Genomic DNA, 27,983 nt, shown 5'->3' with positions numbered 1-27,983 from the left:
CCCAAAAATATTGGAATCCACTGCTTTTTAGTTATTAATGGTGGTCTATCAGACATTTGATAGAATCTGGAGCATGGAATTTTTTTAAGTCTGTGTTTTTACATTGGTTACTAAGTGTTCAGAAACAGTCATATTCAACACTTGAAAATATTTCATCCAGGAAAAAATGAGTTAATAAATAGGTGTTTTAATGAGAACAGAAAATAGATAATGGATAGAAATCTTAAGAATACTTTGTGTTTTACTTTGCCAATTCAGTGCTAGATTTCTGGCATTGCTTAGGTTCAAAATCTGCTATGACCAGAATGCCAACAGAGGTGATTCTAGAAAACAGTAAAATCAAAGGGAAAAAAATTTTTTTTTATTGGTTGTTCAAAACATTACAAAGCTCATGACATATCATCTTTCATACATTTGATTCAAGTGAGTTATGAACTCCCATTTTTACCCCAAATACAAATTGCAGAATCACATCAGTTACACATTCACAATTTTTACATAATGCCATATTAGTGACTGTTGTATTCTGCTGCCTTTCCTATCCCCTACTATCCCCCCTCCCCTACCCTCCCATCTTCCCTCTCTACCTCATCTGCTGTTGTTCAGTTCTCTCTCAAAAGGAAAATTTAACATGATATGTGGTTATGTTTATGTTTTGTACAAGAATTTGAAGCAACTTACTCTGCCACTTGTATTTATTAACAAAAAAAATGTTTTATCAGTCTCCTGGGGCTAATTTAAGTATTAATTATTGACATGAGTCCCAAATACAGTTGTATCAAAGCTTTAAGGTCATTTTTTTATATTAAGTTCTGAGAAATTTTTGCAGTCCTAAGTTAAATATTTTTGTTGCTTGGATGATTAGAACTGTTGAAGGTCTTGGGTGACTACAAGCCACTAGCTATAGTTCAGATATCTATTTTCATGGACTCACCATTCCAAAAATTGCATGGTACTCAACAACCTGTTTGAGTAAATATGGGCTACTTTTGCTTAGGCAAAACTTAAATGTATATCAGTGTTTAACTTGTTTATTGTTACTTTTTAAATTAGAAGTATTGTAAATTTAGTCACATTATCAAAACAATTTATGGTGATTTACTTGGGTAATAGATTGTATAGGGTTGTATATTTGCATTGATGGTGATTTGGTCCTATTTTTCAATAACTGGACTTAAATAACAGTTAAGTGTATAATCATCACACTAAACATTACTCAGCAAATTGTGTGATTTTGTAATCCATCTGAACTTTTGCAAAAGAATGATGTGATATGCACAACTGATATTTTGAAATTTGCTGTAAAATAATTCGGGCAGGGGTGGGGGCGTGTATGAGCCTGGCCATGGAGTTAATTGTTGATTAAACGTAGAGAACATAGAGTTGGTTGCAGAGTTGTCTGGAGTTTTATAATTGTTTGAAATTTTTTATAATACAAAAGTTTGTTTTGTTTTTTTAAGATGGGGGAAACACATCCAGCAGGATGAATACTGTGAACAAAATTTTAAAGGACAAGAAACAAGTTAATAACTAACAAAGAAGGTCTTGTTTCATTTAAGCAGAGGAGTTTGAACTAACTCAATAAGTACTAAGGGAGCCATTGTAGACTTCTGAGAGTGGAATGATAACAAAGATATGTTCTAAAAGGGTTAACTTAGAAGAATGTAAAGTAGATTGGAAGGTTGAGAATCTGAAGGAGTGAGACCAGTTCACTGATAAAATGCAACCTTGAAATCATTACAAGAAGTTGAGAATTGTTGGTGAATGGATTGTTTTAAGACAAATTGTGAAACACTTCAAAGGAAAGTAGTTCTGTATGCAGGTTTTTCATTCAGGTGCTAGAGCCAGCACAACAAAAAGGAGGATTCCCCCGAACACAAGTCCTTTTGGCCAGAACATGAATTTGAACCAGGGAAGTGTCAGGTGTCATAGAGGAGTATGTTAAATGAATTTATGGCTAGGTAAAAATTAGGTCAATATTTTGGCTGTGTCCTTTAATCGGTACAGATAAGCTTCTTATAGTTTCTGGGTTTCTTCTCTTTCCAGAGATGATTAAAAATGAAGAATATTTTATACCCCTATGGCAGAAACACTAGAACAGAGTCTTAATAATCTGTTTGGAAACGAAGAGCTTAAATCTTCTAGTTTACTTGCTTTTTTCAGTCAGAATTCTACAGATGCCAGCTAGATTACAGATGGCTGGCATAATTTGTTTTTTCATTACTGGAAGAAGTTTAGAGCTGGTTGCATTCTATCAAAAGAATTATAAGTTATCTCAACTATAAGAAAAGACTTTGTTTCTGAAATATTGCTTCATATAACTTTATTTTGAAGATCCCAACAAAATTAAGGGGGAAAAAAACTGAGGTCTGCTGCTAATTATTATGAAAGAATTTTAGAGGAAAGTACCACATCAGAACAGAAATTGTTTTTTGTTTTGGGAGGGTGCTCTACCACTGAGCTATATCCCCAGTCCTTTTTATTTTGAAGACAGGGTGTAGCTAAAGTTGTTGAGGCTGGCCTTGAATTTGATATTACTCGTGCCTCAGCCTCCTAAGTTACTGGAATTATAGGCATGCACCACAGTGCCCTACTCAGTTAGCATTAGTCTTTAAAAGTGAATCATGGGGGCTGGGGCCATAGCTCAGTGGTAGATGCTTGCCTCGAATGTGTGAGGTTCCATCCTCAGCACCACATAAAGGTATTATGTCCATCTACAATTTTTAAAAAATTTTAAAAAGTGAATAACTGGGGGCTGGGGATGTGGCTCAAGCGGTAGCGTGCCCCGTCTAGCATGCGCGCGGCCCAGGTTCGATCCTCAGCACCACATACAAACAAAACATACATGTTGTGTCTGCTGAAGAACTAAGAAATAAAATATTTAAAAAAAAAAAAAAAGTGAATCACGGGGCTGGGGATATGGCTCAGTGGTTGAATGCTTGCTGGCATGTGTGAGGGCCTGTTATTCATCCCCAGCATTGAAGTTGGGGGTGGGAGGTGAGTCACATAATTGTTGAATTTACAGTTAATTTTCATTTCAGGGTTTTCTTTTAGAATGCAGAGGACCTTTGAGGAAAAAAAACTGTACAAGGAAAGTTAGAATTGAGATTATTTTAGACCTTATAAAATTTAGCCTTCCCCTATCAATCAAGAACTGAATTGTTTATGAAAATGTAAAATGGTTTTAACTTTCTGGTGGTTAGTTTCATTGGTACTAATAAACATGTTTATGCCATTGTAGTTATTGCAGTTACAGAAATTTATCCTCAAGAAGTGTTTGTGCACAAAATGAAAACGAAATGTTTGTGCGCAAAAAGAAAAAGAAATGTTTGTGCATATGAATAAAGAAAAGGATAGGAGATAGAGGTATAGCTCAGTGACAGGGCACTTGCCTAGCATGCATGAGGTTCTGGGTAGGTTCCCTAGCACCACACACACACACACAAAAGGTAAATACCTGGATGTTTAATATAGTATTCTGTGTATTATGGGAAATTAGAAACAGTTCAAACATCCACTTGCAGAGAATTGATAGAAGAGAATACTTTGGCATAATTTAAGGAGGAGTAGATCTGTGCATGTTTATACAAAGATGTTTAAAACATTGCTTAAATTTTAAAAGCAGGTTATAGAACCAGTGAGATTACTTTTTTCTTGGGAGCCACTCAAGAATTTCATTTCTGCTTTTTGTTGTTCTTAGAATGTTGTTGTTTTTTAAAAAATTATTTATTATTTATATGTGACAGTGGAATGCATTACAATTCTTTTTTTACTTTTTTAGTTGTAAATGGATACAATATCTTTATTTATTAATTTTTTTTATATGGTGCTAAGAATCAAACCCAGTGCCTCACACATGGGAGGCAAGTGCTCAACCACTGAGCTACAACCCCAGCCCCAAATGCATTACAACTCTTATTGCACATATATAGGACAATTTTTCATATCTCTGGTTGTATACACAATCTATTCACACCAATTTGCGTCTTCATATCAGCACTTTGGATGATAATGTCCATCACATTCCACCATCATTATTAACCCCGTGTCCCCTCCCTTCTGCTCCAACCCCTCTGACCTACCTAGAGTTTGTCTATTCCTCCCATGCTCCCGCTCTCTATCCCACTATGAATCAGTCTCTGTATATCAAAGAAAAATTCAGCATTTGGTTTGTTGGGATTGGCTAATTTCACTTAGCATTATCTTCTCTAACTCCATTTACCTGCAAATGCCTAGAATATTGGTGTTTTCACATTTGTTATATATATATGATGGACCTTTATTTTATTCATTTATTTATATGCAGTGCTGAGAATCAAACCCAGTGCCTCACACATGCTAGGCAAGCACTCTACCACTGAGTCACAACCCCCAGCCCAACAAGTTAATTATAAGTAATTTAATATTGATGCAGCCATGCAGGTGGGGATTATTGAGCATATCAGAATTAAGCGTTATGGTTTTTTTTTTTTTAATATTTTTTGGTTGTTGATCTTTACTTTTTTATATATATATATGTGGTGTTGAGGTTCGAACCCAGTGCCTCACACATGCTAGGCAAGCCGCTCTGCCACTGAGCCACAACCCCAGCCCAGCATTACGTTTCTTTACTGCTATTTTCTTTGCCACTTGATCTGCCAAGAATCACAGAACATGTGTGGTCAGATTCTTCTGTATTTTGAAGAATTTTTTTGCCCCTTTGCCTTCATTGTTTATACAAATTTCCAGGAGACCAGTTAGCAGTGAGCTTTGTCGAAACAGCATAAGAGATTTAGAAAAGAATTTGTTTTTGACTCTTACACTGGTAAACCGTGGAGTGGGTTAGGGTTTCTGGGTGGAAGGAATCTACTCAGTTATAGAAATACATTTTATGGTTTTTATTTTTTCCCCTTCATGGTTATAAAAATGCAATACTTGGCATATAGTCGAACCTAAAGAGTTTTCAAATTGTCTACCCTCTCCTACTTTGGATAGAAGAAACATCTTAAAATAGCAATTAACATAGTTTTTACATGCATAGTAGTTATTTCATGTTTGTTGAATGAATGAAAAAAGGAAGGATTTTTTTTTTAAGAAAATCATTCTCTTTTTTTTTTCAACATGGCAAATCTGTTCTCTATAAACCCTATATGAAAGGCTGAAGTGGACAAATCCACACAGCACACAAGGAAAAAACACAGAGCTAATGCATTTTCAACTGGGAACCAGTGGTTTCCAGTTCTGAGTTAAGTGTACAGTCACCTGAAGGGCTCTTTAATTTCAAAAAGAAAAATAATTGCATTAAAACAATGTAAAGGACAAATGAATTTTAAAAGGCAAATCTACATAATGTAAACTCAAGGTGCCAGGCACAGTGGCGCAGCCTATAATCCCAGTAACTAGGGAGACTGAGACAGAAAGATCACAAGTTCAAGGCCATCCTCAGCAATTTAGCAAGACCCTATTTCAGAATAAAAAATAAAGAGAGCTAGGAATGTAGCTCAGTGGCAAAGTATCCCTGGGTTCAATCCACAGTACCACAAACAAAAAAACAGCAACAACAATTCAAAGTTACCTAAGGAGAGCCAGGAATTTTAAGTTTATCTAACAGCACCAAGAAATAAAAACAATTAGTTTTAATTCAGACATTATCAAAAGTAAGTAGTAATTGCTTTAGTAAAGTTTAGACATTAAAATCGCCTTAACTTTCTTACACGTTAAATCTTTTTTTTTACACGTGCTAATAAGCAAATGCCCTCCTACTGACCTGCACCCCCAACCCCACAAGTTAATCTTTTTCTGTTCTCTTCATCCATAAAATAATGAATTATACTCTAAACTCTCAAACTCTGGAAACCTTTGCCTAAACTTGTGAAAGTATAATGGATATTAATGCCCTATGAATGTACATAATCACCTTTATAAGTAAAAGTGATCTTCATTTCAGGGTTTGAAAACGAAAAAGGTTTAAATTCACAGAGGCAACGAAGTGTAGAGAGGTCTGAGGGTTCTCTTCCTACCTAGTGGGGTACATTCCTGGTAAGAAGTCTCCAAAGGGGTTGGAGTTTTGGCTCAGTGGTAGAGCACTTGCCTAGCTTGTGTGAGGCCCTGGGTTCAATCATCAGCACTACAAAAAAATAAATGAATAAAATAAAGCTATTGCGTCCATCTCCAAAGCATACTCTGAGCCTAAGAACACAGGATGTGTATTCTTAGCTTGTTAACAATTTTAAAAAACTAAATTCTTCAAGGGAATCAACTGTATTTGATAATTAGAAGATTTCTTCCTGATTCTTGTTAAGCATACAAAGAGTCTAAGCATTATTGATTAGTTTAGCAGTAAATATTTAAAATCATAGTATTTAGTTCTATTACTTGCACATAGTCTTAACACTACCAGCATTCCCCCTGTCTCTTCCAAGTACTACTGTGTATGACTTGGTCTCCGTAATATTCATTACAAATGAAATTTTTCATTGAGGAAGAAATTCTTACTATGGAATAAAGTGAGTTTTTATTTTAATTGACTTTTAATTATATTCTATGCTAGTAAACTCCAGAGTTTTTATAGACCTTGGTTTATTATGCAAGCCCAGTAGCCCCTAGAGTATAATTCAAGCAAAGAAACCAAAGGATAAACTGTTTGTATAGGAGAGAAGAGGTGGGAGGCAACAAAAAATGTACATTGGCTCTACCTTACTAAGTCATGATGCTTCTTTGGACTCTTAATGTTTACCCCAATCATTGTTTTTTCTTCTTTTTCTCTTCAGCCCTGAACTCCTAGATCTTTTACCTGTATTCACTTGCTTCAGATTGTAAGCCTATCAGTTGCATGAACTTTTTTATTGCATCTCTTAATGCTTATTACCTTTCTCTCTCTTTCTTTTATGTCGTTTTGTTTTGTTTTTGTTCTCATATTTCCCACATTGTCTGCTCTAGCAAAATTAAATTCATGCTATTGGAGAAGAATAGAGAAGAGTGAAAATCATTTTTAGCTATATTCAGGTTATGAGCAGCTCCTCTTCACACACTTAAAAGAGACAAAGCCATTTAAATTTTTATTTGCTACAAATGCAAGTCCATGTGCACATATGAGGCAGCCGGACTGTTATGCTTTTGTTGTACACATGAGAAAACTGAGATGATAGACATTACATAAATTGTGTTAGCCACTTGGAATAACACTTCTTCCAAGCTAAAAAGCTATATATTATTATAAAACTGTGGAATTTTTCCTAGCTCCAAGTTCAGATTGAGATGGAAAATAAGCATATAGACTATATAATATGTGCATTTGCCACATATATTTATGTTTACTTCTCAAACAAGATATCATGTAAGTAAAAATGCAATTAAATATTTATTGCATTTTGAGCTGTGATTTTAAAATTGATGGTAAAAAAAATCATCATTCAGAAAAATTCCTAATATTCTTTCCCCATTCTCCTTTTTACTGTTTTACAAAATTATCCAAAAGAGGAACTGAAGTATTTAAGAAAATACTTAGCAGCATAGAGTTATTTAAGAAAATATTCAGCTTTACATGTATAGCAGAATTTTGAATAATCAGGTTCAAATTTTTTTTTAATATTTATTTTTTAGTTGTAGTTGGACATAATCCCTTTATATTATTTATTTATTTTTATGTGGTGCTGAGGATCATACCCAGGGCCTCGCACATGCTAGGTGAGTGCTCTACCACTGAGCAACAATGTCAGCCTAGGTTCAAAAATTTAATCTTAAAATTAATGACTGCCTTTTGACCCCAGTTGAATTTTTTATGATTTTTTTTCTTCATGAGGAAATTTTATTTATTTATTGGCCTATTCAAGATCTACTTTAGAGCTCTTATATGTATCTATTAATTTTGCTTTTTAATAGTCCCAGATATAGGGATAGTCCATTGGACTGAATACATTTATTTCAGGACATGTCTTAGACGCTTGTGTTATTGTTAAATCTCAATTTAAGGGCTGTTGGTTTCAGAAGTGAATTTTGGTTGGTTGTAGCTTCAGGTTACAACCAAAGTGAGATTTGCTACATGTAGGGTCTTTAAGAAGTAAGAAAAAATCCCTTGGGCTGGGGATGTGGCTCAAGCAGTAGCGCGCTTGCCTGGCATGCCTGCGGCCCGGGTTCAATCCTCAGCACCACATACAAACAAAGATGCTGTGTCTGCCGAAAACTAAAAAAAAAATAAATATTAAAAATTCTCTCTCTCTCTCTCTCTCTCCCTTTCTCTCACTTCTCTTTAAAAAAAAGAAAGAAAGAAAGAAAAAAATGCCTTGTAACAATATAATGTGAAAAACCTTATATCAAAACTAGAAAACAGGCTTAGAAATGAGAATTCAAGGGAGGATTTTTGATTACTCATTTATTTATTTTTTGCAGTTCAGGGCCTCGCATATATTAGGCAAGTGTTTCTACTGGAGCTCCAGCCCTGGATATTTTTTAATTGGGGATATTTTTTTAACTAAACTGTGGTTAACAAAATGAAAAAAAAAATATTGACCTTCGTGTAAGATCAGAAGTGATATTGTAATATTGTTGCTCCTCAGTCATTGTGAATAGCATTGTGAGGTGATGTTGCTTAATCAGCTTTTTGTGTCAACCTAAGCAAGAATACATTTTCTTCTTTTTCCTCTAATAAGATGCCAGTATTTAACGTTGAATTCCATATAATTTCAAATTTATGAAATGTACCTCTCTGATATCAGAATTAGTGTGTATATTTGTCTTTATTTTGAAATCTCATAATTGAATGCTAGGTTTCAGTGGCACACTTTAGAGAAGCTACTACCTCCCAAAAGATTTTTCTTATGAGAGTGAGGACTGTTAAGTGTAAATTTTGTATGTAATAACCTTACTGTTAATGTTTGACAAATTACAGTATATAAAAGTAAAAATGCTCAGTGTTTTGTTTTAAGTGCAAAGTAGATACATATTACAAAGCCTAAGGAATTAAAAAGAAAAGGACATTTTGAGAAATTACTTGTTCTTATAGATATGAAAATATATTCACTTATGTTTCATCGGAGACTGCAATTGAGGAAGAGATTTGGCATTCTCATGGTTTATGGAGAGAGCTGATCAGAAATTGCTCCTTGGCTGAGTTGCTGTCTGCATAGGCTGTTAACAATTGTTTCTCTGGCAGCAGATCTTGTTCATCAGGATTGCATCATTTCTGGGATAATGGCCAAGGTCCACAGCCTCAGTACAAAGACTGTCTGAAGCATATGAGGCCTGTTCTTTTTCTGAAGCGGCACTCCTCTTCCTGCCAGTCCTCTTCACAGGATTACTGAAGCAGACTTGTTCTGAATTTCTTTCATTGGATTGGCTGTTTATTGGACTCTTGTCTCCCAGCTGCTTCCGGCTCACCTGTCTGATGCAATTTTTCTTCTGAAATCTCTGTTGGAGTTGTTGTTAAAACAACTTTTGTTTGTCTTCTGTGAAGGTGACCAGACAGATTGTATTGGTCTTGGGCTTTCAGCAAATCTTATAGAAAAGAGACTATCATGATAATAAGGAAATTACTGGTCATTTCTGAACCCAATTAAAAAGACAGGGTAATTATCAATCCCTAGAAGCTGCATGTAGATGGTAACTACTTAAAACAGTAGTCATTACTAGGACAGGCTAGTTCTGTTTATGAATCCAAGAACTTATTAGTGTTTATGCACTAATTATTAATTAACAGATAAGAAATTGAAATTCTGATGCATTAGTTTTTCTGCTACTATACAATCATTTCTCTTTCCCCTCTTGTCCTTTCTCTTGTTTACTATTGCTAAAGGAGTCTACTTCTTCCTGAGTATGCTCTTAAAAAGAATGATTTATTTTAAAAAATCAAATCCATAAAATATCAACATAAATAAAGTGAATTGCTCTATTGCTTGGTAACTGGAGTACAGGAAAAGCTTTTTTCATGTTTATGATAATTAGTATTTCAGGTTTTAATAACTCATTCTGGCTAATGTTAAACTTTATATTTTGGAGAAAACACTGAAATTTTAAGGAATACTGATCTTCGACGCTGCCGTCCTCCACCCCCCAAATCTGGCTCATCTATTTTCCTTCCCTTTGGGAATATTAATTAAAGCTCCATTTTCCAGCATGTTTCCATTATAGCATTCTTTACACATACAACTGACTCCCTTTTGTCATTCTTTTCTGTAGGATAGATGGAATGGAATGAGAGGAAAGTAAAGGATAATATGAACTTAAAACTTTATAGGTGGCCGGGCACAGTGGCACACACTTGTAATCCCAGGAGGCTGAGGCAGGATGATCATGAGTTCAAAACCAGCCTCAGCAACAGCAAGATGCTAAGCAACTGAGTGAGATCCTGTCTCTAAAAAAAATACAAAATAGGGCTGGGGCTGGGGCTCAGTGGTCAAGTACCTTGAGTTCAATCCCCAGTACTTCCCTCCGCACCCCACCCCTGCCCCCCAAAAAACTTAATAGGTGTTTGTAGTCTCTCATCTGGCTGGAGAGTAAATTTGACAGTTTTTTTTTTTTTTTTAAAGCTTCTTGAGTGGAATGGGTCAGCAGAGGAGAGAGACAATCCCTTGGGAAATGGGAGAGAATTCTAATTTGAAGGAAACCAAAGGATTAGCCAATGACATAATAAGTGTTTATCACTGCTTAAATACAGTTAATTTCCTTCACCGCCCTTTATTTAGTGTCTGGTTTTACAGGAAAATGGGTTATGCCGGTTAAAGGACAAAAAAATGTATTATTGGATAAAATGGATGGTAAACAAAACCAGAGGAAATGTTATACAGAAATGAAACAAAATTATCTTTAATATGTCTGTAGAATTCCATTCTCTGTTCATTCATGTTATTTCTTCCTATGCTAATTTGTGTCTCAACTTTTTCTAGGTCTTCAGAGCTACTGGCAGATAATTTTGGGGGACTTCATATTCAGAGGTCTATATAAAGGTGACTGACCCAAATTATTAATTTGTTTTATTTCTTGCATGTCATGAATGCCGACATCATGATACAATAATGGTGTTTTTAATTTGCTCATGAATTATCTCTTGAACCTTCTTTATATGTCAGTTGGGTTTTGGCAATTGGAAATACAGTCTGATGAAATAGACAAAAATTCTTATCCACACAGTTTATGTTCTGGTAGTAAGAGACAGAGTAACGAGTAAAACATATCTTGAAATTGTTCCACCTAGAGACAGTTAATTTTTAACTGCTCTCTCCAGTACACATCTCTAAATTATATGTTTATAGATTAATAATTGCTATGACTGCTGAGCTTGATAAACTAAACAGGAGTCTGTTATGTTGGTATATAAAAACTAGAGTATTATTGCATCTACATGATCTTTTAGAGGGCCTTCAGTGAGCTTTTTATCATTGTTATTATTATTTTTAGTTGTAGATGGGCACAGTGCCTTTATTTATTTATTTGTTTGCTTGTTTGTTTGTATGTGGTGCTGAGGATTGAACCCAGTGTCTCACACATGCTAGGCAAGCACTCTACCACTGAGTATTTTAATACCTGCATTTTACCTAATTATATAGAGAAGGAACTATTTTCAGTAGTTTTTTTGTTTTGGTTTGGTTTAGTTTGGTTTCTTTCTTTCTTCCCTTTTTTTTTTTTTTTTTTTTTTTTTTGGTACTAGAGATTGAACTCAGGGGCACTCTACCACTAAGCCCAACCCTGCTTTGTATTTTATTTAGAGACGAGGTCTCACTGAGTTGCTTAAGTGCTTTGATTTTTGCTCAAGCTGGCTTTCAACTCACGATCCTCCTGCCTCAGCCTCTAGAGCTGCTGCGATAACAGGCATGGGCCCCCATGCCCACCTATTTTCAATGTTACATAAGAGAAATTTGAAGTAGTTATCAGAATTTGAATTAAGCCTTGTTATTATGAAAGCATTATTTGGAATGAGTTGGCCAAGCTTGTGGAGGAAGGATCATATAAAACTAGACAAAAGGAAAATGAAAGAAATTCACTTAATGTTTTTTTTAATATTTATTTTTTAGTTATGGTTGGACATAATATCTTTATTTTTATTTTTATGTGGTGCTGAGGGTCGAACCCAGGGCCTTGCATGTGATAGGCGAGTATTCTACCGCTGAGCCACAATCCCAGCCCCACTTAATGTTTTTTAAAGTTACTTATCACCTATCAGAAGTCACTGTCTTGGGGCTGGGGTTATGACTCAGTGGTAGATCACTTGCATAGCTTGTGCTAATAAATAAATAAAACAAAGGTATTGTGTCCAACTACAACTATATATATTTAAATCACTGTATTAGGATTTCTTTAGGGAATGTAGAAATCATTATTTATTCCTGGAGGAAATATTAGGTGAATTAACTCTTTCTTTTAAGTATGTCTCTTTAAAATTAATGTCAGAAAAAAACCTCTGTCTAGGTTTATAAATTGTCCCCCCCTCCTTTTTTTATAGGCATACGATAATAATGACAATGCCAGAGGGTCCCCCCCCCCTTCGTGTTGAGTAACCCCTCCCTTTTTTAAATGTCCTTTTCAGAAATATAACACGATTCAGATTCCTTTTAGTGGTCAAGGGGGGTGGTGCGATCATTATTAGACTCTATTCTGGTTGTGTGGTAAGGCAACTTTGGGCCTTGTTTTTTTTTTTTTTTTTTTAAGAATTGTAACCAAACTGTGCCCTTTTGGGCTTATTTGGTAAGTGGTCTCTGTTTTGACATTGCAGATTTCATTTCAATTTCCCAGTGGCTTAGAGGATATGCAGCCATAATCTGTTTAGATATATTGCTAGGGAAAGGAAACATTTATGTGTAAGCCTGGCCCAAAGGCAAAAAGTAAATAAGTAACTTTTCTATTGTGAACCATAAGGAAACAGTAGATCTAGCATTGTTATCTCCAGTTGGATAGTAACATGTATATTGCAATGCCTGGGGAGTCATGGATTCATTGGTGAGAGCCAGCTTTTTGATATCCTATGGGCCCGGGCAAACTTCTTGGTTTGTAGCTAACTATTCTAGCATTCTAAACTAATGGCTCAAAAGTAATGTTATCTTCATGTGTCTGAAAAATCTTTGCCTCATTCATAGTCAGATTTTGTATTCAGGTCAATCAAAATAAGATTTAGACATCTCAAATCAACTTAACCATTGAAAATCTGAATTAACCCCCTGGATTCATTCAGAGTCATGTACTTTTTATTCCTGTGTTTTGGGGGGTATTAATAATTGTTTAGCTTTTCTTCTTATTTGTCATGAATCCATATGTAGTCTTTTTTATAAAAATCCTTGTTAACTTTGATCTTCTACATTCACATTGACTTTCCTCCATAAAATGCTTCTGTGGTTTTGTCCTTTTAATTGTTTTATACATTGATATAAAGCCACTAATGTAAAATAGTACAAAATTTCCATTTTGTACCATACTTCCAAATCTCTTACTATACTTTTTTCCCCTTTTTTCTCTTCAGGAGTTTGAAAATCTTTCTCCTCCCAAATTCCACTGGTTTGTGGTCACCAAGCCTTCAGTCCTTTTTTTCATACACAATTCTCTAATCTCTGTCATGAAACAATATTATTTGTAGTTATAGTTTTTTTGTGCTGCCCCTTGAGAGATGGACAGAAGATATATATACACACATACACACACTCTTTTTAAAACAATTTTAAGTTCTCAGCAAAACTGAACCAAAAGTATATAGATTTCCCATTTATTCTCTGCATTCATACGGGCATAGCCTTCCCCATGGTTTGTGTTTTTATTTATGTCTAGCAGTGTATATTATCTTCCAAATACAGTCCTTAAGATAATTGTATCTTCCTCCCAAATTACAGTTAGAATAAAAATGATTTGAAAGAAGGAAGAAAGTGTTCTGTGACAAAAGAATGCAGGAAGAAACAACTGTGTCCAATCAAATACAAACAAGTTGATCTTTTCTGTCTGTAAAACTTTGTTTATTTGTGGCGCACAGTTTAAACGAAGACCTTGAATTTTTTATATAGAGTTTATTTTATTTAAACTAGTGCATTTGTAATAACCATCCTATTTCTTAAAACTTATTTGTTAGATCCTGCACTGCTGGGGGCCTTATCAAAACAATATAAAAATGTTTAATAGCATTTAGGGTAAATTTAATGAACTACCTAGTTACAAGATATTTTTCTTTCCTGTGGCAGGATTCCTCATGTCCATAACATGTTGGCTGAGGCTCTGGAGCTCACCCCCACTCTCAGAGTGGTCAGTCTCCATTAATTGGATCCCTTGATTTCCATTTTCTGCTGTGTTTGACGTCATGAGCATTGCAATCCCTCTGGGAGTCACCACACCAGATACATCCTACTCAGATATGGCTGCTGGATCAGAGTAAGTGCTACTTCCTAGATAATAGGTACACTACCAGTTTGTATGGAGACAGTTTTCTTATGGTAGTTAATAAGATCTATGTATTATTTTCTTAACCAAAGTGTATCCCACTATAAATGACATTAGACCTTGCCCTTTTCTCCCCTAGAAGCTGGAGGAAAAAGGAATTAGAAGGGGGAGGAAAGGAGCTTTTAGGGAAGGATTTGGGGGTAAATAATTAATAGAATCAAAGTTGCAAAGTAGTGATTGCATTTTCCTTGTTTTGATAGGTGGGGAAGATTGAAATAAAGTAGGTGTCACTACCTGCTTCCATAGAGTTAATGATTATTCTGATGGAGGGAGATAGGAGGTGTTCTTTCCAACTGATTTCCTTTGAAGGCCTCTTCCTATGTACTTCTCATTGTTCTAGAGTAAAGGGGCTGAAACTATGTGGGCAGGTTGCTTAGACCTTCTGATTTGGGGGTAGAAAATATGGAGAGCAGTATCATCTGGGTGTTTTTTTTGTTGTTGTTGTTTTTTTTAATAATATTCATTGCCTAGAAAGAGGACCTTCAAAATCAGTGGTACCAAACTTTTTTTTCAGCTAAGAGCAGCTTTAGGAATTCAGAGTTTGTCGAAAAGCCCAATCCCTAAAATAAACTCTCAGTTTTGAAGAATTTAAATGCCAAATGACAATGAAGGTAGGCCTTCATTATACAACTTTATATCACAGTTTTAAAAATTTTAGTCTTTTGTATCCCTTCTCTTTTAAGTTGTCCAAGATTCCCCCTGCTCACAGATTCCCCTCTTGTCCTTTTACCTCCCTTGTACCCAATCTTCCTTGCTTACAGAAAGGAAGTGGAAGCCCCCTACCTTTCAAGACGAAGTGGCACTACACCAGGATGTGAAAGTCCAGCGAAAGAGACCCAAGGGGCCTAGGGGGCAGCACACCCCCAGAAGCCAAGTCTATTCCAGGCAGTACCAGGGATTAGGGTCTGGGCTGGAAAAATCCTGGTGTTTTGAATATGTTCAGGTCCAGTTCAGACTCTTGATCCCACAGCCACTTCTTGAGTGAGGTGGGTGTTGCTCTAATTCCCCTGTTTCTCTTGCCATTTTCACAGTTCCTGGGGATTCTTCCCCTTTCAGCAAAGCAAAGCAACTGTACCAGAATTTTGGGTTGAATGGCATCCCTCATTAATAGTGATTTTCTTCCTTAAAAACTGAGAATATTATTAAAGAGCATGTATATTTCTTCAAAGCCACTTATTGTTAACTTGTCCATTTACTGAGTTCCTTAACAAGGAAGAGTTAAGGGTTGGGGATGTGGCTCAGTGGAAGAGTGTGCTTGCCTAGCATGCACAAGACCCTGGGGTTCAATCCCCAGCTCCAGGGTGGGGGGTGGGAGGGAGAGGAAGATTTAAAATAAAGCTACCCTAAGAAGTAGTATATAATAATCTGGGGTAGTCTGGAATTGAAAGCAAATTTCAAGTCTATTCCCATATAAAAAGGATGAAGGAGGGTGGGGGACGGGAAAGAATGGGTTGTGTTCCTTCTAGAGCTTTTTTAAATTTTTGTTTTCTTTTGGTTTTGGTGGTTGTTGTTGTTGTGTTGTTGTTGTTGTTGTTGTTGTTGTTTGCATGCCAAAGAGATTAGTTATTCCATTATCTGAGACTTTCAATTTTATAATTATTTCCCCAAATAAGGCCCTATCTGCATTAGTAGATAACTCAGTTGTATAGTGTTTGTAGTTTTTCATGAAGTCAGCTACTAACCTGCTACAATGTAACAGACTGTATAAGTAGACAGCATTGACATTTGTGAGAAATTTCAACAAAAAGGCTAAATCAGTAAGTTTAGAGTTAGTAGATAAGGAAAAGATGCAAAGCAGTTATTCTTACAACTGATATTTTCCCCAGAGTAAAAAGATAACTGCCTACAAATGTTGCTGGGGAATCCAGGAGTGATTGCAGAAAAGAAAAATCTTCTGGTCTATATATTTGAATGCAGTGTCATGCACTAAGATTTCCTGAACATTTTCATCCATAATCTTCAGACAGGTTTCTGATACTATGGTCAGAATTGATGTCATATCTATTCCTTTTATAGGTTTACAAAGGAAGAAGACATCAATAATTATCTTTTTAATTATTCTGCTCAGTTTTAATAACACTTGTTAGTGTTTCAACATGTTTATCCCACTGTTCTATACACTCTCTAGGATTAAATCTGGTATTAAGTGCAACATAATACCAGAGTCAAAGACTAGACCTCACCTCATAAGTTTTAAATTTAATGGCAGCAATATACAATACGTTGGGGCGGGAGTTGTTGTTGTTTTGTATTGCTTTGTTTTTGAATATGTATAGGAAAACTTATAGATGTAACAAAAGATACAAAGGTGTTTTTTTTTGTTGTTTTTTTTTTTTGTTTTTTTTTTTGAATTTCCAGTTCTTCCCCAAAAGAATTTCAGTCATTTTCTAAGAGGTGGCCTAATAGTGACAGGTTGCATATTATACTTTGAGTACTATTAATGGAGTATATCTGTTGTTAGCTTGGTTTCTATGTATGTACCCTACTGTTAAAACAAATCACTTACTGAAAAAGAAAAGCTGCAGTTATGTTTGCATGAATTGGTTGGCCAATAAAAGAGATGCAATCCTAATAATCCAAACTTTTAATCTATATTTTAAAATATAGTTAAGAACTGATGTATATGTTAGGGAATGTTCTAGACAGTCCTACAGTTACCCATTAACATCTCACTCTGTATTTAAACATTGCCCAGTATGGAAAATGCAGTTTCTTCATCAGATGAAATGAGTTTAAATTTTAGATTTGATATGCATGGCAATATATTAAATGCTATGCTTGACTAGAAAGTGTTGTGTGGTAGGATGGCCTGTTAACCTCCACAATATACATTTTATTTTTATTCCCTAGACTTGCACATGAAGTGCATATGTTCATATTTACCCAGTTTGGAGATGGGTAAGATATAACCAACATAGCTCCATCTCCATGGCCATCTTTTATTTCATGCAACTTTCGTTTTTCCTGTCCCCCCCCCCCAAAAAAAATCCATTTCTAATGAACAGCTGTCATTTTTCACCCATGTGTTTAATAGTACAAAATCTCCTATATGAAATATGTACAACTCTATGGAATATTTGTTTGTCAAGTAATGTACCTAGTAAATATACTATGTATAAATTCATTACTCTCTTTTAACTGTCCATCATAGAACTAAATTCTACCTTCATTTTATTAATGCTTGTCTGCCTTTGGTTTCATTTAGGAAACCCCACCTGTTTCCTAATAATCAGAGCTGATTGCCTCTCAGTAAGCCATGTTCAGATCATCTTTTTCTCAAGAATACTGACCTGCATTCTTGATGTACCACACCCTGCCCCCAGTTCCCATCTTGCAGACACTGTTAAATAATAAAATGCATGCAGTTCACTAACAGAGAATACTTTCCTATGTCTAAAGTTCTTCTTCATCTAGAAATTACCTTTGCTGTTATTAATAAGATCCCTTCTCACAGTTTTGGAGCATAAAACTGGGTGAGTTGGATGCATATCTCAGAATTTTCTTTTATCCCTCACTTCTCAACTGATGTGCCAAGTTGGACTGCATACTTCTTTTTTCCTGCCAAATATTATATATTGTATATCCTGAGGCAGGAAAAATGTCTATTATTTGAAGCAAACGTTACACATTATTTGATTCCCTAAAAGTCCAATTGATCTCTGAGGTTGAGTTATTTTAGTCCTTGGAGTGTCTGTCTTGTGAATCTCTGTCCTAATTAATATAAATTATAGATTATCCATTTTCATCTCTGCTGAGTAATACAACTATGTTCCATAATTATTCCAATTTCCCCCAAATCTTACCAGGTAACAAGTTAAAACTGAGGTGGGTTTTTTTTTTTTCCCACAAATATTATTTTATCCTTGGCTACCTGTGCCTTTTTATTATCAAGTAAAGGCTTACACTAAATTTCTAAATTTGAATACATTCAAAATTCAATAATAATAACAAATTGTGCTTGAATCATTTATTTTTCACTCAATCAGAAAGATCCTAAACCAGGTTTCTCACTAAACCTGGTTAATAAAGGTCTCAAATAATTTTCTTTAAAGGTAAAATGTTATCCTTATTTCCAAAAAGACATAATAGAGAGGGTGTAGGTTTTGGAGTCAGGCACTGTCAGTTTTCAGTACTAGCTCTGTCAAATATGACCTTGGGGAAGCCATGTACTTTAACCTTCTCAACTTCCTCTTCTACAAAAATGGGGTACTGTTCACCAAATTTAGTGGTTACAGAATTTAAAAGGAATCAACAAGTATAAAATCAAATGTTAGGCAAATTACAAAATAGTTTATACAACTGTTATTATTTGTCACCGGTCTAATGTAACTTATGAGTTTAGATTTAATTATTTTGAAGTCCTAGGGTATTGCCATGCAGCTGTTAAATAATTGTGTTCTTTATATGCTTGCATGTCATTGGTGAATGAGAAATTATTACTCTAATATGTGAAAGGTGTTTGGGGGTTCTTCAAGATGAGAGGTGTGATAAATATAAGATGCCATTGTTTTTACCTGTACTTTCTTCAGGGTATCCTGTCTTGGTAGTGAATGGAAGAGGGCCTGGTCCCTGGGGCAGTGCAGAAGGCACTTTCATCATCTCACTCACTGCAAATGTCATGTGAGGTTTCATGGAAGTATTAAGAGATCCAATTAAGAAGAATAGTTCTGAGTCTAAACCAGCCCAGAGTGGCTTCTCTAGGGGAAACTCCCCGCTCAGCTGGTACGTTTGTGTTTGTCATTAGGGACACCTTGTATCCCAGGTGCCTACCTTGAGACATCTGCCTATACTGGCTTCATGTTACACACAAATTCACATTCAGTAACACTCCTACTGTTATTTATAGGCTTAGTTATGTTAATCAAATTGTTTCACTGAGTTCTCTCTCTTATTCTAGTGGCTGGTGGTTGTGGAAAGAGGAGGGGTTAGAATGGGAAGTTAACTATTAGTTTAAGGGAAGATTAGGTGTTATGCTATCATGCATTGCTTTTCGCCTTTGTGCAGCCCTGAATCTGTGGAGGCTAGTCCAGCAGTTAATGAGAAGAGCGTGTATTCCACTCATAATTATGGGACCACTCAGAGGCATGGGTGTCGAGGACTGCCTTATGCTGTGAGTATGCATTTGTTTCTCTCCAGAGCAGTGATCTTCCTGGAGTGTAATCCATTCTTACACATTGTGACTTTCTTGAAATGTTTATATGCAGCATGACGAAGTTGCCCCTTTTGCACTTCCCTGCCTCCAGCGGACGTCTAGCCCTGCATCATTGTTCTTGTTTTTATGTCCCAGTTGACCTTGGCATTTTGTTTTATCACTTTCCTGGTTGAAGCCAAAAAACGAAGGGTACTACTTTCTTCTTTCTTTCCATATGTACCATACTTTAGGGGAGAGAGGGGCCAGTGTTTGGACACTGTTGATTTAAAAAATCTTATTTTCAGGATCATAATTACGGAGCCCCTCCTCCTCCGACACCTCCTGCTTCTCCCCCTGTCCAGACGATCATCCCTCGTTCTGACCTGAATGGCCTGCCGTCGCCCGTAGAGGAACGCTGTGGAGACAGCCCGAACTCTGAAGGAGAGACTGTTCCTACCTGGTGTCCTTGTGGTCTTTCTCAGGATGGCTTCCTTCTCAACTGTGACAAGTGCAGGTAAGATCCTGTTCCATCTAAATTCAAGCCTGGGTTGCTGGGATTAGGGTTTCTTATTAGTAGGGAAAAGCTCAAAGTATTCTTTCTTGTGTTTGTTAATGTAGATGATTCCTTAGTGCTCCTTGGCTCGAATTCTCTGCACTAGGTGAGAATTGCTGACAACAAGGAATGAGAGATTGATGTTAAAGCTATTGAATTTGATATGAAATTTAATGTCCTGGAAACATTTGGTAGGTGGGAGGGAGGGGGTAGTCTGTGCAGAGACTCTTCTCCCATGTGTGCTATGATGTGCTGCATGCTGTTGGAAGGACTACTTTAAGTTTATTTTCCCTCTTTAGGGGAATGAGCAGGGGGAAGGTTATTAGACTTCATCGGCGGAAGCAGGACAACATATCAGGTGAGCAGAAGATAGGTTGTGTCCATGTTTGATGTGTAAATATTCTGTGATTTCAATGTTCTCTCAGTAATCCTCTCAGTAATTTGTGTGGTGCTCAGCTCTTTTTGTGGAAAGAGGCACAAGTATTTTCAAAACTACTATATAATGCTATCATGGAAACGACATTAAGTCCTATAGAGATCAGAGTTATTTCTTGTGAACATCCCCCACCCCCCAAAAAAAAAAAGTCTTTTTCTTTCCTTTTTTTTTTTTTTTTTAATTGTCCCATCTTAAATTATTACCGATTGAGGCAATGGAGCTTGGAGACTATATTCAATCTCCCTTTTTATTCAAAGGGAGAAATAGGTTTAATATAGAACAGAGCGTATATGCTTAAAGCCAGTGACATAGAGAGGATCTTATTTTCATAAGGAAAAGGTCTTATTTTCATGTTCCTTTACAAATGATAGAGTACATACCTAAGAAATAAACTATTGTTAGTACACTTCTAAGGCTTATGGTATCTGAAATGTGAAATCATCTTTTTTCAGGTGGGGATAGCAGTGCAACAGAAAGCTGGGATGAGGAGCTTTCTCCTTCCACTGTGTTGTATACAGCAACACAGCACACACCTACAAGCATCACCTTAACTGTTAGAAGAACCAAACCCAAGAAGCGGAAAAAGAGTCCAGAAAAGGGTCGTGCAGCACCAAAGACGAAGAAAATCAAGGTATGGGTGGTGAAAATATTCTAAATAGAACTATTTCCAAGGTAGCTCAAATTTTGGAGCAAAAAATGCACCAAAATACTCTTAAGTAATTTGATCTAAGTGTTAGAGGGCCACTTTTGCTCTGCTTACAAAAAAATCAGATAATTTGTGTTATGTACATATAGACCAACCTCTCTTCTACCACATCATACCATCACCACTGGCTCAAAGTGTGTTCTACACCGACACCCATCCCAGGTATGAAATTCCAGCCTTACCTGGCACAAGCCCATACGTATTGCAGCCTTGAAGCTAGGCTTCCAGTATCCTTATAATATCCCTGACTTCCAGCCCCAAAGGAGTCTGAAATTCTTGTCCTGTTTACATGCCCACCTCATGTCATTGGGTTGATGGGTTTTCCTCATTTAAAAAAAAAAATCACAAAACTAAATTCAGGAAACATCTCTTGAATGGTCTAGTCTTCCTTAGTGTTGTGGTCACTTTCCTGTATTCTCAAGTAAAAAGCTTCCAGGAGAAATCTCTTCTGTTTTGCTTGCTTTCTTCCCCATCACAGCAACTTTGTTGCTCATAGGTTACTTGCCCACCCCTTGTTAAGGGGATTGGTCTTTGTTTCCTTCTTAATTTCAAAACTGGTAAATCTGCAACTTAAGGTTTTTTATTGACTTTTTCTCTTAGTGTCAGGGGTGCATATAGGATTTAAATGGTGCATGTTGTTCCCTGTTAGTTTCCTAGCTCCACAATAGAAATTATCAGAATTAGTTTCAGAGTTCATTGGCTGTGAGCTATACCCCTATTCTTGAAAGTACTTTTGGGAATTCCGTGGTATTTGTTAGGTAGAGAAAAGGGGGCAGAGTAGAACACTAGTTCGTGCTTTAGTTTTAGTCTCAAATAGGTTTAACTGTCATTCTTGGTACCAAGTTTTGTTTTGTTCTACTTGTTTTCCTCTTTGGGATAGGCATTTCGAGAGGGATCCCGGAAGTCCTTGCGGATGAAGGTAAGGGGTAATCTTCCCTGATGCTGTGTTTTACTTCACTGTGATCTTGCATTTTGGTCAGCTTCTTTTCCTGACATCGATGGTCTGGGAATCTTGGAGTCTGCTTTTCATTAGTTTGTAATTGTTGCCATTCAGTTTTCATAGAGCTTTTCTCCAAAGTAGATTTTCTTGGCCATTTTCTGAAATATTTTCTCTTTCTGTAATTAGCCTTTATTTATTAGTTTTTCATTAGCTGCTTTGCTGGGGGGTAAGTGACATTTTGCCAAACAAAATGAGGCTGGTGTATTTTGTCACTGTGCTTGGACTGAATTTCAGGAGTGAGATTTTTGTGGTAATGATAGAGGGTTTCTTGTGCTCCCACCCTGGCACCAAGTAGGCTTAATCACCAGTTCGACGAATAACTTGTCATTAGCAGCAAAGTTATATTGTTGATAGTTGATCCTGTTGGAATGACTTATTGTTGAACTGCTTCTTCTTGGCTTATCTGTTTGGAAAGGACTCATGTGATGCTAGTGTTGCTTTTCTTTATTTATCAAGTAAAATAACTTATATATGATTTTATAAAAAGGTTGGAGGACACAAATTATGTACAGTGTTTCAGAGGACTTTTAGGTACTGGTTGACAAAAAGTTTGCTATCTAGATACTGTCTAGTATCTTTTATCTGTTCGATATGGCTTCAAAGAATTTGTTAGAATCAAGTTCTAGTTTAATTCTATTAGTATTCATATCCCTAGCTGTATATATTATATAAAAGCAGGATTTTTCCGATTGGCAGTTATATAGCATAAATATTAAAGTCCTAAGATAAGCTTCATTAGAAATTACTTTAATTCATGTGTAAATTAAACAATATGATTGATGTTATATCAAAAGTTACAGATAGGGCTGAGGTTGTGGCTCAGTGGTAGTGCACTTGTCTGGCGTGTGTGAGGCCCTGGCTTCGAACCTCAGCACCACATAAACGTATAATAAAGATATAGTGTCCACCTAATACGAAAAAATAAATATTTTTTAAAAAATAAAATAAAGGTATTGTGTCTATCTTCAATTAAAAAATATTTTTAAAAAAGTTACAGGTGACATTTATCTAAAGTTCTAAGGCCTCAGCTTGTAGAGGTGGGAGAGGACTTAGCCACAGACTGTCAGAGACCTGAAATGTGGTTTGAGATACAACTTAAAATCATTATTTGCTTGCTTAGACTTACCTCCTGTAAGGAGCCAAATTTGTTTTAACTCATTTTTCATTTACTAAGAGGGGATCTTAAATACTTGGGGCAAACATATCCCTAGTCCCTGCTGCAGAGCTCTTTTCTCTTGTCAGCCAGGTACTGTAATTCACCTTCAGAGACTTAAAACCTTTTGAAAACTGTTGCCTGGCTCACTCAGAAAAGTAGATATGAGTCCCAAATTTTGTTTACAAAAAAAACAGTTTCAGGAGGTTGACAGCTCCAAAGACAAGTTAAAATTTAAACAGAAAAACAGTTCCAGTGTTTTGATTGTTACCTTATAATTCTGAGTTACAAATTTTGTGCTCAGAATTAATTGACTTCATCAAAGATCCAGGTAGAAAGTCAAGAGCTTTCATAGTTGAGACTTGCCATTAAATTAGTGTCTGTTTGATGTTGTTGACTTTTCAGATTAAATAAATCTGTGTTGTAGAAGGGACTATTTTTCACATTGTATGACATTTAGCAGCACCCCACCATCTAACTAGTAGGTGCAGTAAAACAAACAGACATGCACACAAAGAATCGTAATAACCAAAAATGTGTTTAGTGTTGCTGAATGTCTCCAGAGAGCAAATTGCCCCAGTTAAGAACTACTGAGTCAGCTTAATGAACAACAGCTAATACTGTAACAGAGGCTTTCAAAATACAGTAAGTTACCAAGTTGTAAGTTTAGTGATTGATACTGAATGCTTAATCTGGAAATACTTTCTGGGCATCCCCAATCTTTTGCAGCCTTAAGTCAAGTTTCCCACCATTCTTGCTCAGCTGCTACTAATAATGTCAAGTAGGTGATACTTCTGTTCACAGTGTGCTGGCTTTAGGTATTTCTTTTTTAGTTGTTTATTGTTTGGTCTTTTGGACCCTAGTGAAAATATAGAAAACCATGGTGTTTTTGTTGATTTATTTTTACATTTTCCTGTTTCTTGTGGAAAGTCCATCAACAGTAGTGTTACAAAAGTGGCCAAGGGAAGCAATTGTTATAGTAGACATCAGTGTGTTCTGTACCATGCATGGAAAGTATATTTAATTTTGTTATGCCTGTTTTGGGAAGTTTAGTGTGGACATAGGTTTTCATGTAGCTTCAGTCACTACAGTATCTTTTCCTTCTAATCACCACTAGCATGGCATCATCACTATCAGTGTGTTTGTTTTTTGTCAGCACCTCAAATCTTAAAACACCATGGACAAGAACATGTTTCATACTTAAGCTGTGTCTCTATAGTTCAGGTTTATATACACCGTTCAAGATCTGTTGCTGAAAAGTAATAATCTTTTCTTAGTACTGTCACCATAGAAAGCAATGATTTTTCCTAAAGGACTATGGGAAAGTACCTTCCTCTCAAGACATTTTTTTTTATAGTCCCCCTGCTTACTTCCCTCCTCTCACTTCTCCTTTTCAGACTATTTGGAATGTGACTATATAAATTGTTTAGAGTATTAGAAAGATATATTACAAAATAACTTTTTCTGTGGGTGGTAGCATGGTGATTGATTAATTGGGATCACAAGTATATTTAGTATGAACAGTTCTTAATTATATAATGAAAACATTAAATGACATACAGACAAAATCATTCTTCTGGAGATAATAAAACAAACCAGTTTGGGCTATCACACTAGCACAGATAAATGTTCAATAAGATTCAAAATTTAAGCATTTTGATAGTTTGCAATGTCTGTACTGTTCCTTTTTATAAAGATTTTCTTATGAACTTGATGTAATTCTTTTCATAAGATAAATGCAATTTTTGAGACTTAAAAATGGTCATAAAACAAGTGATGGCCTGCAACTGTGATTTAGACTAATTTTTTTAAGTGGGGAAACCTCACAACTCATTGTGAATAAGACTTTGATAAAAGCCAGATCCTCTGACTCCCAGTCCATTTTTATTTTATGCCACACCACCTGCCAAGTGAATTTTTTTTTTTTTAACTCAGCCTGTCCACCCCCACCCACCCTGGTACATTTTTATGCATGGACTATACTAACCTACCTGACCTTTGTTCTCTGCAGAATTCTCCCTCTGAAGCACAGAATTTAGATGAGAATACAACTGAGGGCTGGGAAAATCGGATAAGACTATGGACTGATCAGTATGAAGAAGCTTTCACTAATCAGTACAGTGCCGATGTACAGAACGCCCTTGAACAACATCTACATTCTAGCAAGGAATTTGTGGGCAAACCTGCTATTTTAGACACTATTAATAAGACCGAATTGGCCTGTAATAATACAGTTATTGGTTCCCAAATGCAGGTAAGGAACAGAGGGTTAATTAAAGAAGTAGAGATTTTTTTAGAAATCTCAGGGAAAGGCATGGATTGCAAATATTCTTTCTTCTAAATGTAAAAGTTACAGAATAACAAATTAGCCAACTGTATTTTTTAACAAAAAAAAAACCAGGTTATATTTACTGGAAACTATCTGGATACATATTTTTAAATTATCTTTATTAATCAAAAATAAATCAAGATAGGAAATTTTACACAGCCCTAGGAGTTGTGTAAGATTTATAGAAAGCTAACCCTCATTCTTATTTTAGAGAAAGAATCACTAAAATCTTAATCTTGGGTATTTCTTTGATCTTTTCTTCCCTTTTCTGGGTAGCAGGTTCACTAGGTGGGGCATTTTTCCTAGAAAATTTGAGCTTATATCAAATTCAAAAATTTGTCTACTAAGCTGCTGTTGCTATTTTGTTTAATGTTAATACTCTGGTTTTATTTAGTTACAGCTGGGAAGAGTCACTCGGGTTCAAAAGCACCGTAAAATCCTGAGGGCTGCAAGAGATTTGGCTTTGGATACTCTTATAATAGAGTACCGAGGGAAAGTCATGTTACGGCAACAATTTGAGGTCAATGGGCATTTCTTCAAAAAGTAAGAACATGGTTTGTTGAGCATTGAGGGCTAACATGGTTCTGGCTGACCAGTATTGATATAAAACTCTTCCTGGTTGATAGGTTGCTTTTGGGAAAAAGATAACAATTCAAATAAGTTCGTGCCTGTTTGCTATTTGTAGTGAAGTGCAAATAAATCTGCAAATTGTTTAATGTATAAAGTGGTGATGACTCCTTTCCAAGTTCAGCATTCCTTGCTTTGTGCTTGTACTTTAATCAAAAGCAGACAAGCATGTGATGTTTTCCAAGTTTAGGCATTGCAAAGGACTGCTGCTTCTTCTGTCAGCATATGCTTCATATTTAGAGTCATGGGGTGGCCTTTTTATTTTGTGTTGAGAATTACAGGAATTTTAATTATATCCCTAGACCATATCCCTTTGTGCTCTTCTACTCAAAATTCAATGGTGTAGAGATGTGTGTGGATGCCCGTACTTTCGGTAATGATGCTCGCTTCATCAGAAGATCATGTACACCAAATGCAGAGGTAAGATATCTGTAACAACTTCCATTTGAATGGAACCACCAAAGGACAAGTTTACTGAAGAAGCATTCTGAAAATCACCCAGATAAAGGTCTGTAGCTAATAGTTGTAATCTTTAATTGTAAAAGATGAAAATCAAAAGTAATACTGCTTTTACAATGCTGGGATTGGGGCAAGGAATGGATTTTCTTAAAGCAGGAGAATGAGAAAAAGTAAGTTAGGGTTTCCTAAGAAGAAAAAGGCAGACTGGATAGATAAGAAATTAGTTCGATTATGTTGAAGTGTTCACGTGGGGGAAGATATCATTAGGATCAGCTAAGCTATTTGGTTTCACTTTTATAGATTTGAGAAAACTGTTGTAAGATTCTGGATATTTCTTGAATTCTCAGTGCAACCAGATCAAATGCATCAAGAAAATCCACAGAGCTTAATTTATAGGATGAGGAATTTTAATTGTCTGATGGGACCAGAAACAACTTTAAAATAAGAACCCCCCCCCCAATTTCTAAATCTCAAGGTTTCTCTGATTATTTCAAGAAATATCAGGACTTTACTGTATAATAATTACATATCAAATAATGAAGTTTACGCAGACTGTTATAACTCTAAGTAAAATTATTTGGTAAAAGCATTTTTCCTCTTTTATGAGAAAATAATAGTCTATGATAAATCTAACCTTGAGCTATGTTCATACAGGTGCGACACATGATTGCAGATGGGATGATTCATCTATGTATTTATGCTGTTTCTGCCATCACCAAGGATGCTGAAGTCACCATTGCATTTGATTATGAGTATAGTAACTGGTAAGACCCAAAAAAAATTTTCCTAACATGGATCACCTTGTGTTAGATATTAAGCAGTTTGACTCTATTTATGAAGTCTGCTTTCATTCCTTGCCATTTTTTGGTTTAATCTTTTCACAAATGATATATTTTCTACCTGTGAAGGAGAAGACCAACTGAAGATTCTTTTTAGAGATTTTGATATTTTCTTTGTAACCATTTACAAGTCACCTAACAAAGGTGGTAACTTATGGCTCTTTAGCAAGAATAGCGAAAAAGGTGTATGAGATACTCCTGGAAGCTATATGTCATGTGTTAGTGTGAGCAGAGCACTTGTGTCAGGAGCCACACAAAATAAGACAAAGATTCACCTCATTTACTCAAACTATGTAATCTAGCTGTATATGACAATATATTTTTAAAAAAATAGATAGCAAGTCATAGGTGAATATGTAATAGGT

The 27,983-nt window shown here is 35.8% G+C and overlaps 1 protein-coding gene across 20 annotated transcripts in view; it reads left to right on the top strand.

Annotated features, from left to right (window-relative positions):
• Setd5 (SET domain containing 5) overlaps positions 1-27,983 on the top strand; it is a 76,010-nt gene that overhangs the window by 17,281 nt on the left and 30,746 nt on the right. For 4 of the 20 annotated variants that reach the window (XR_002484850.3, XM_040290321.2, XM_040290346.2 and 1 more), the window contains exons 2-14: positions 10,860-10,919; positions 14,130-14,316; positions 15,147-15,371; positions 18,915-19,107; positions 19,390-19,495; positions 19,822-20,030; positions 20,369-20,427; positions 20,958-21,136; positions 22,092-22,130; positions 25,376-25,618; positions 26,088-26,236; positions 26,623-26,740; positions 27,434-27,543. Coding sequence is in view for 19 of the 20 variants with exons in the window: in XM_040290321.2 (XP_040146255.2) it covers positions 19,016-19,107; positions 19,390-19,495; positions 19,822-20,030; positions 20,369-20,427; positions 20,958-21,136; positions 22,092-22,130; positions 25,376-25,618; positions 26,088-26,236; positions 26,623-26,740; positions 27,434-27,543 (1,304 nt within the window). In the remaining variant the exon portion in view is untranslated. Of the gene's footprint in view, positions 1-10,859; positions 10,920-14,129; positions 14,317-14,899; positions 14,997-15,146; positions 15,372-15,746; positions 17,859-18,914; positions 19,108-19,389; positions 19,496-19,589; positions 19,727-19,821; positions 20,031-20,134; positions 20,176-20,368; positions 20,428-20,957; positions 21,137-22,091; positions 22,131-25,375; positions 25,619-26,087; positions 26,237-26,622; positions 26,741-27,433; positions 27,544-27,983 lie in introns of those variants that run through there. The other 16 variants (XM_021732045.3, XM_078033521.1, XM_021732040.3 and 13 more) reach the window with 12 other exon arrangements.

This window comes from Ictidomys tridecemlineatus, chromosome 16 (assembly GCF_052094955.1).
Source record: "Ictidomys tridecemlineatus isolate mIctTri1 chromosome 16, mIctTri1.hap1, whole genome shotgun sequence".
Taxonomy (NCBI): domain Eukaryota; kingdom Metazoa; phylum Chordata; class Mammalia; order Rodentia; family Sciuridae; genus Ictidomys; species Ictidomys tridecemlineatus.
The sequence above is the reverse complement of the archived record's forward strand: the minus strand, read 5'-3'. Positions and strand labels throughout refer to the sequence as shown.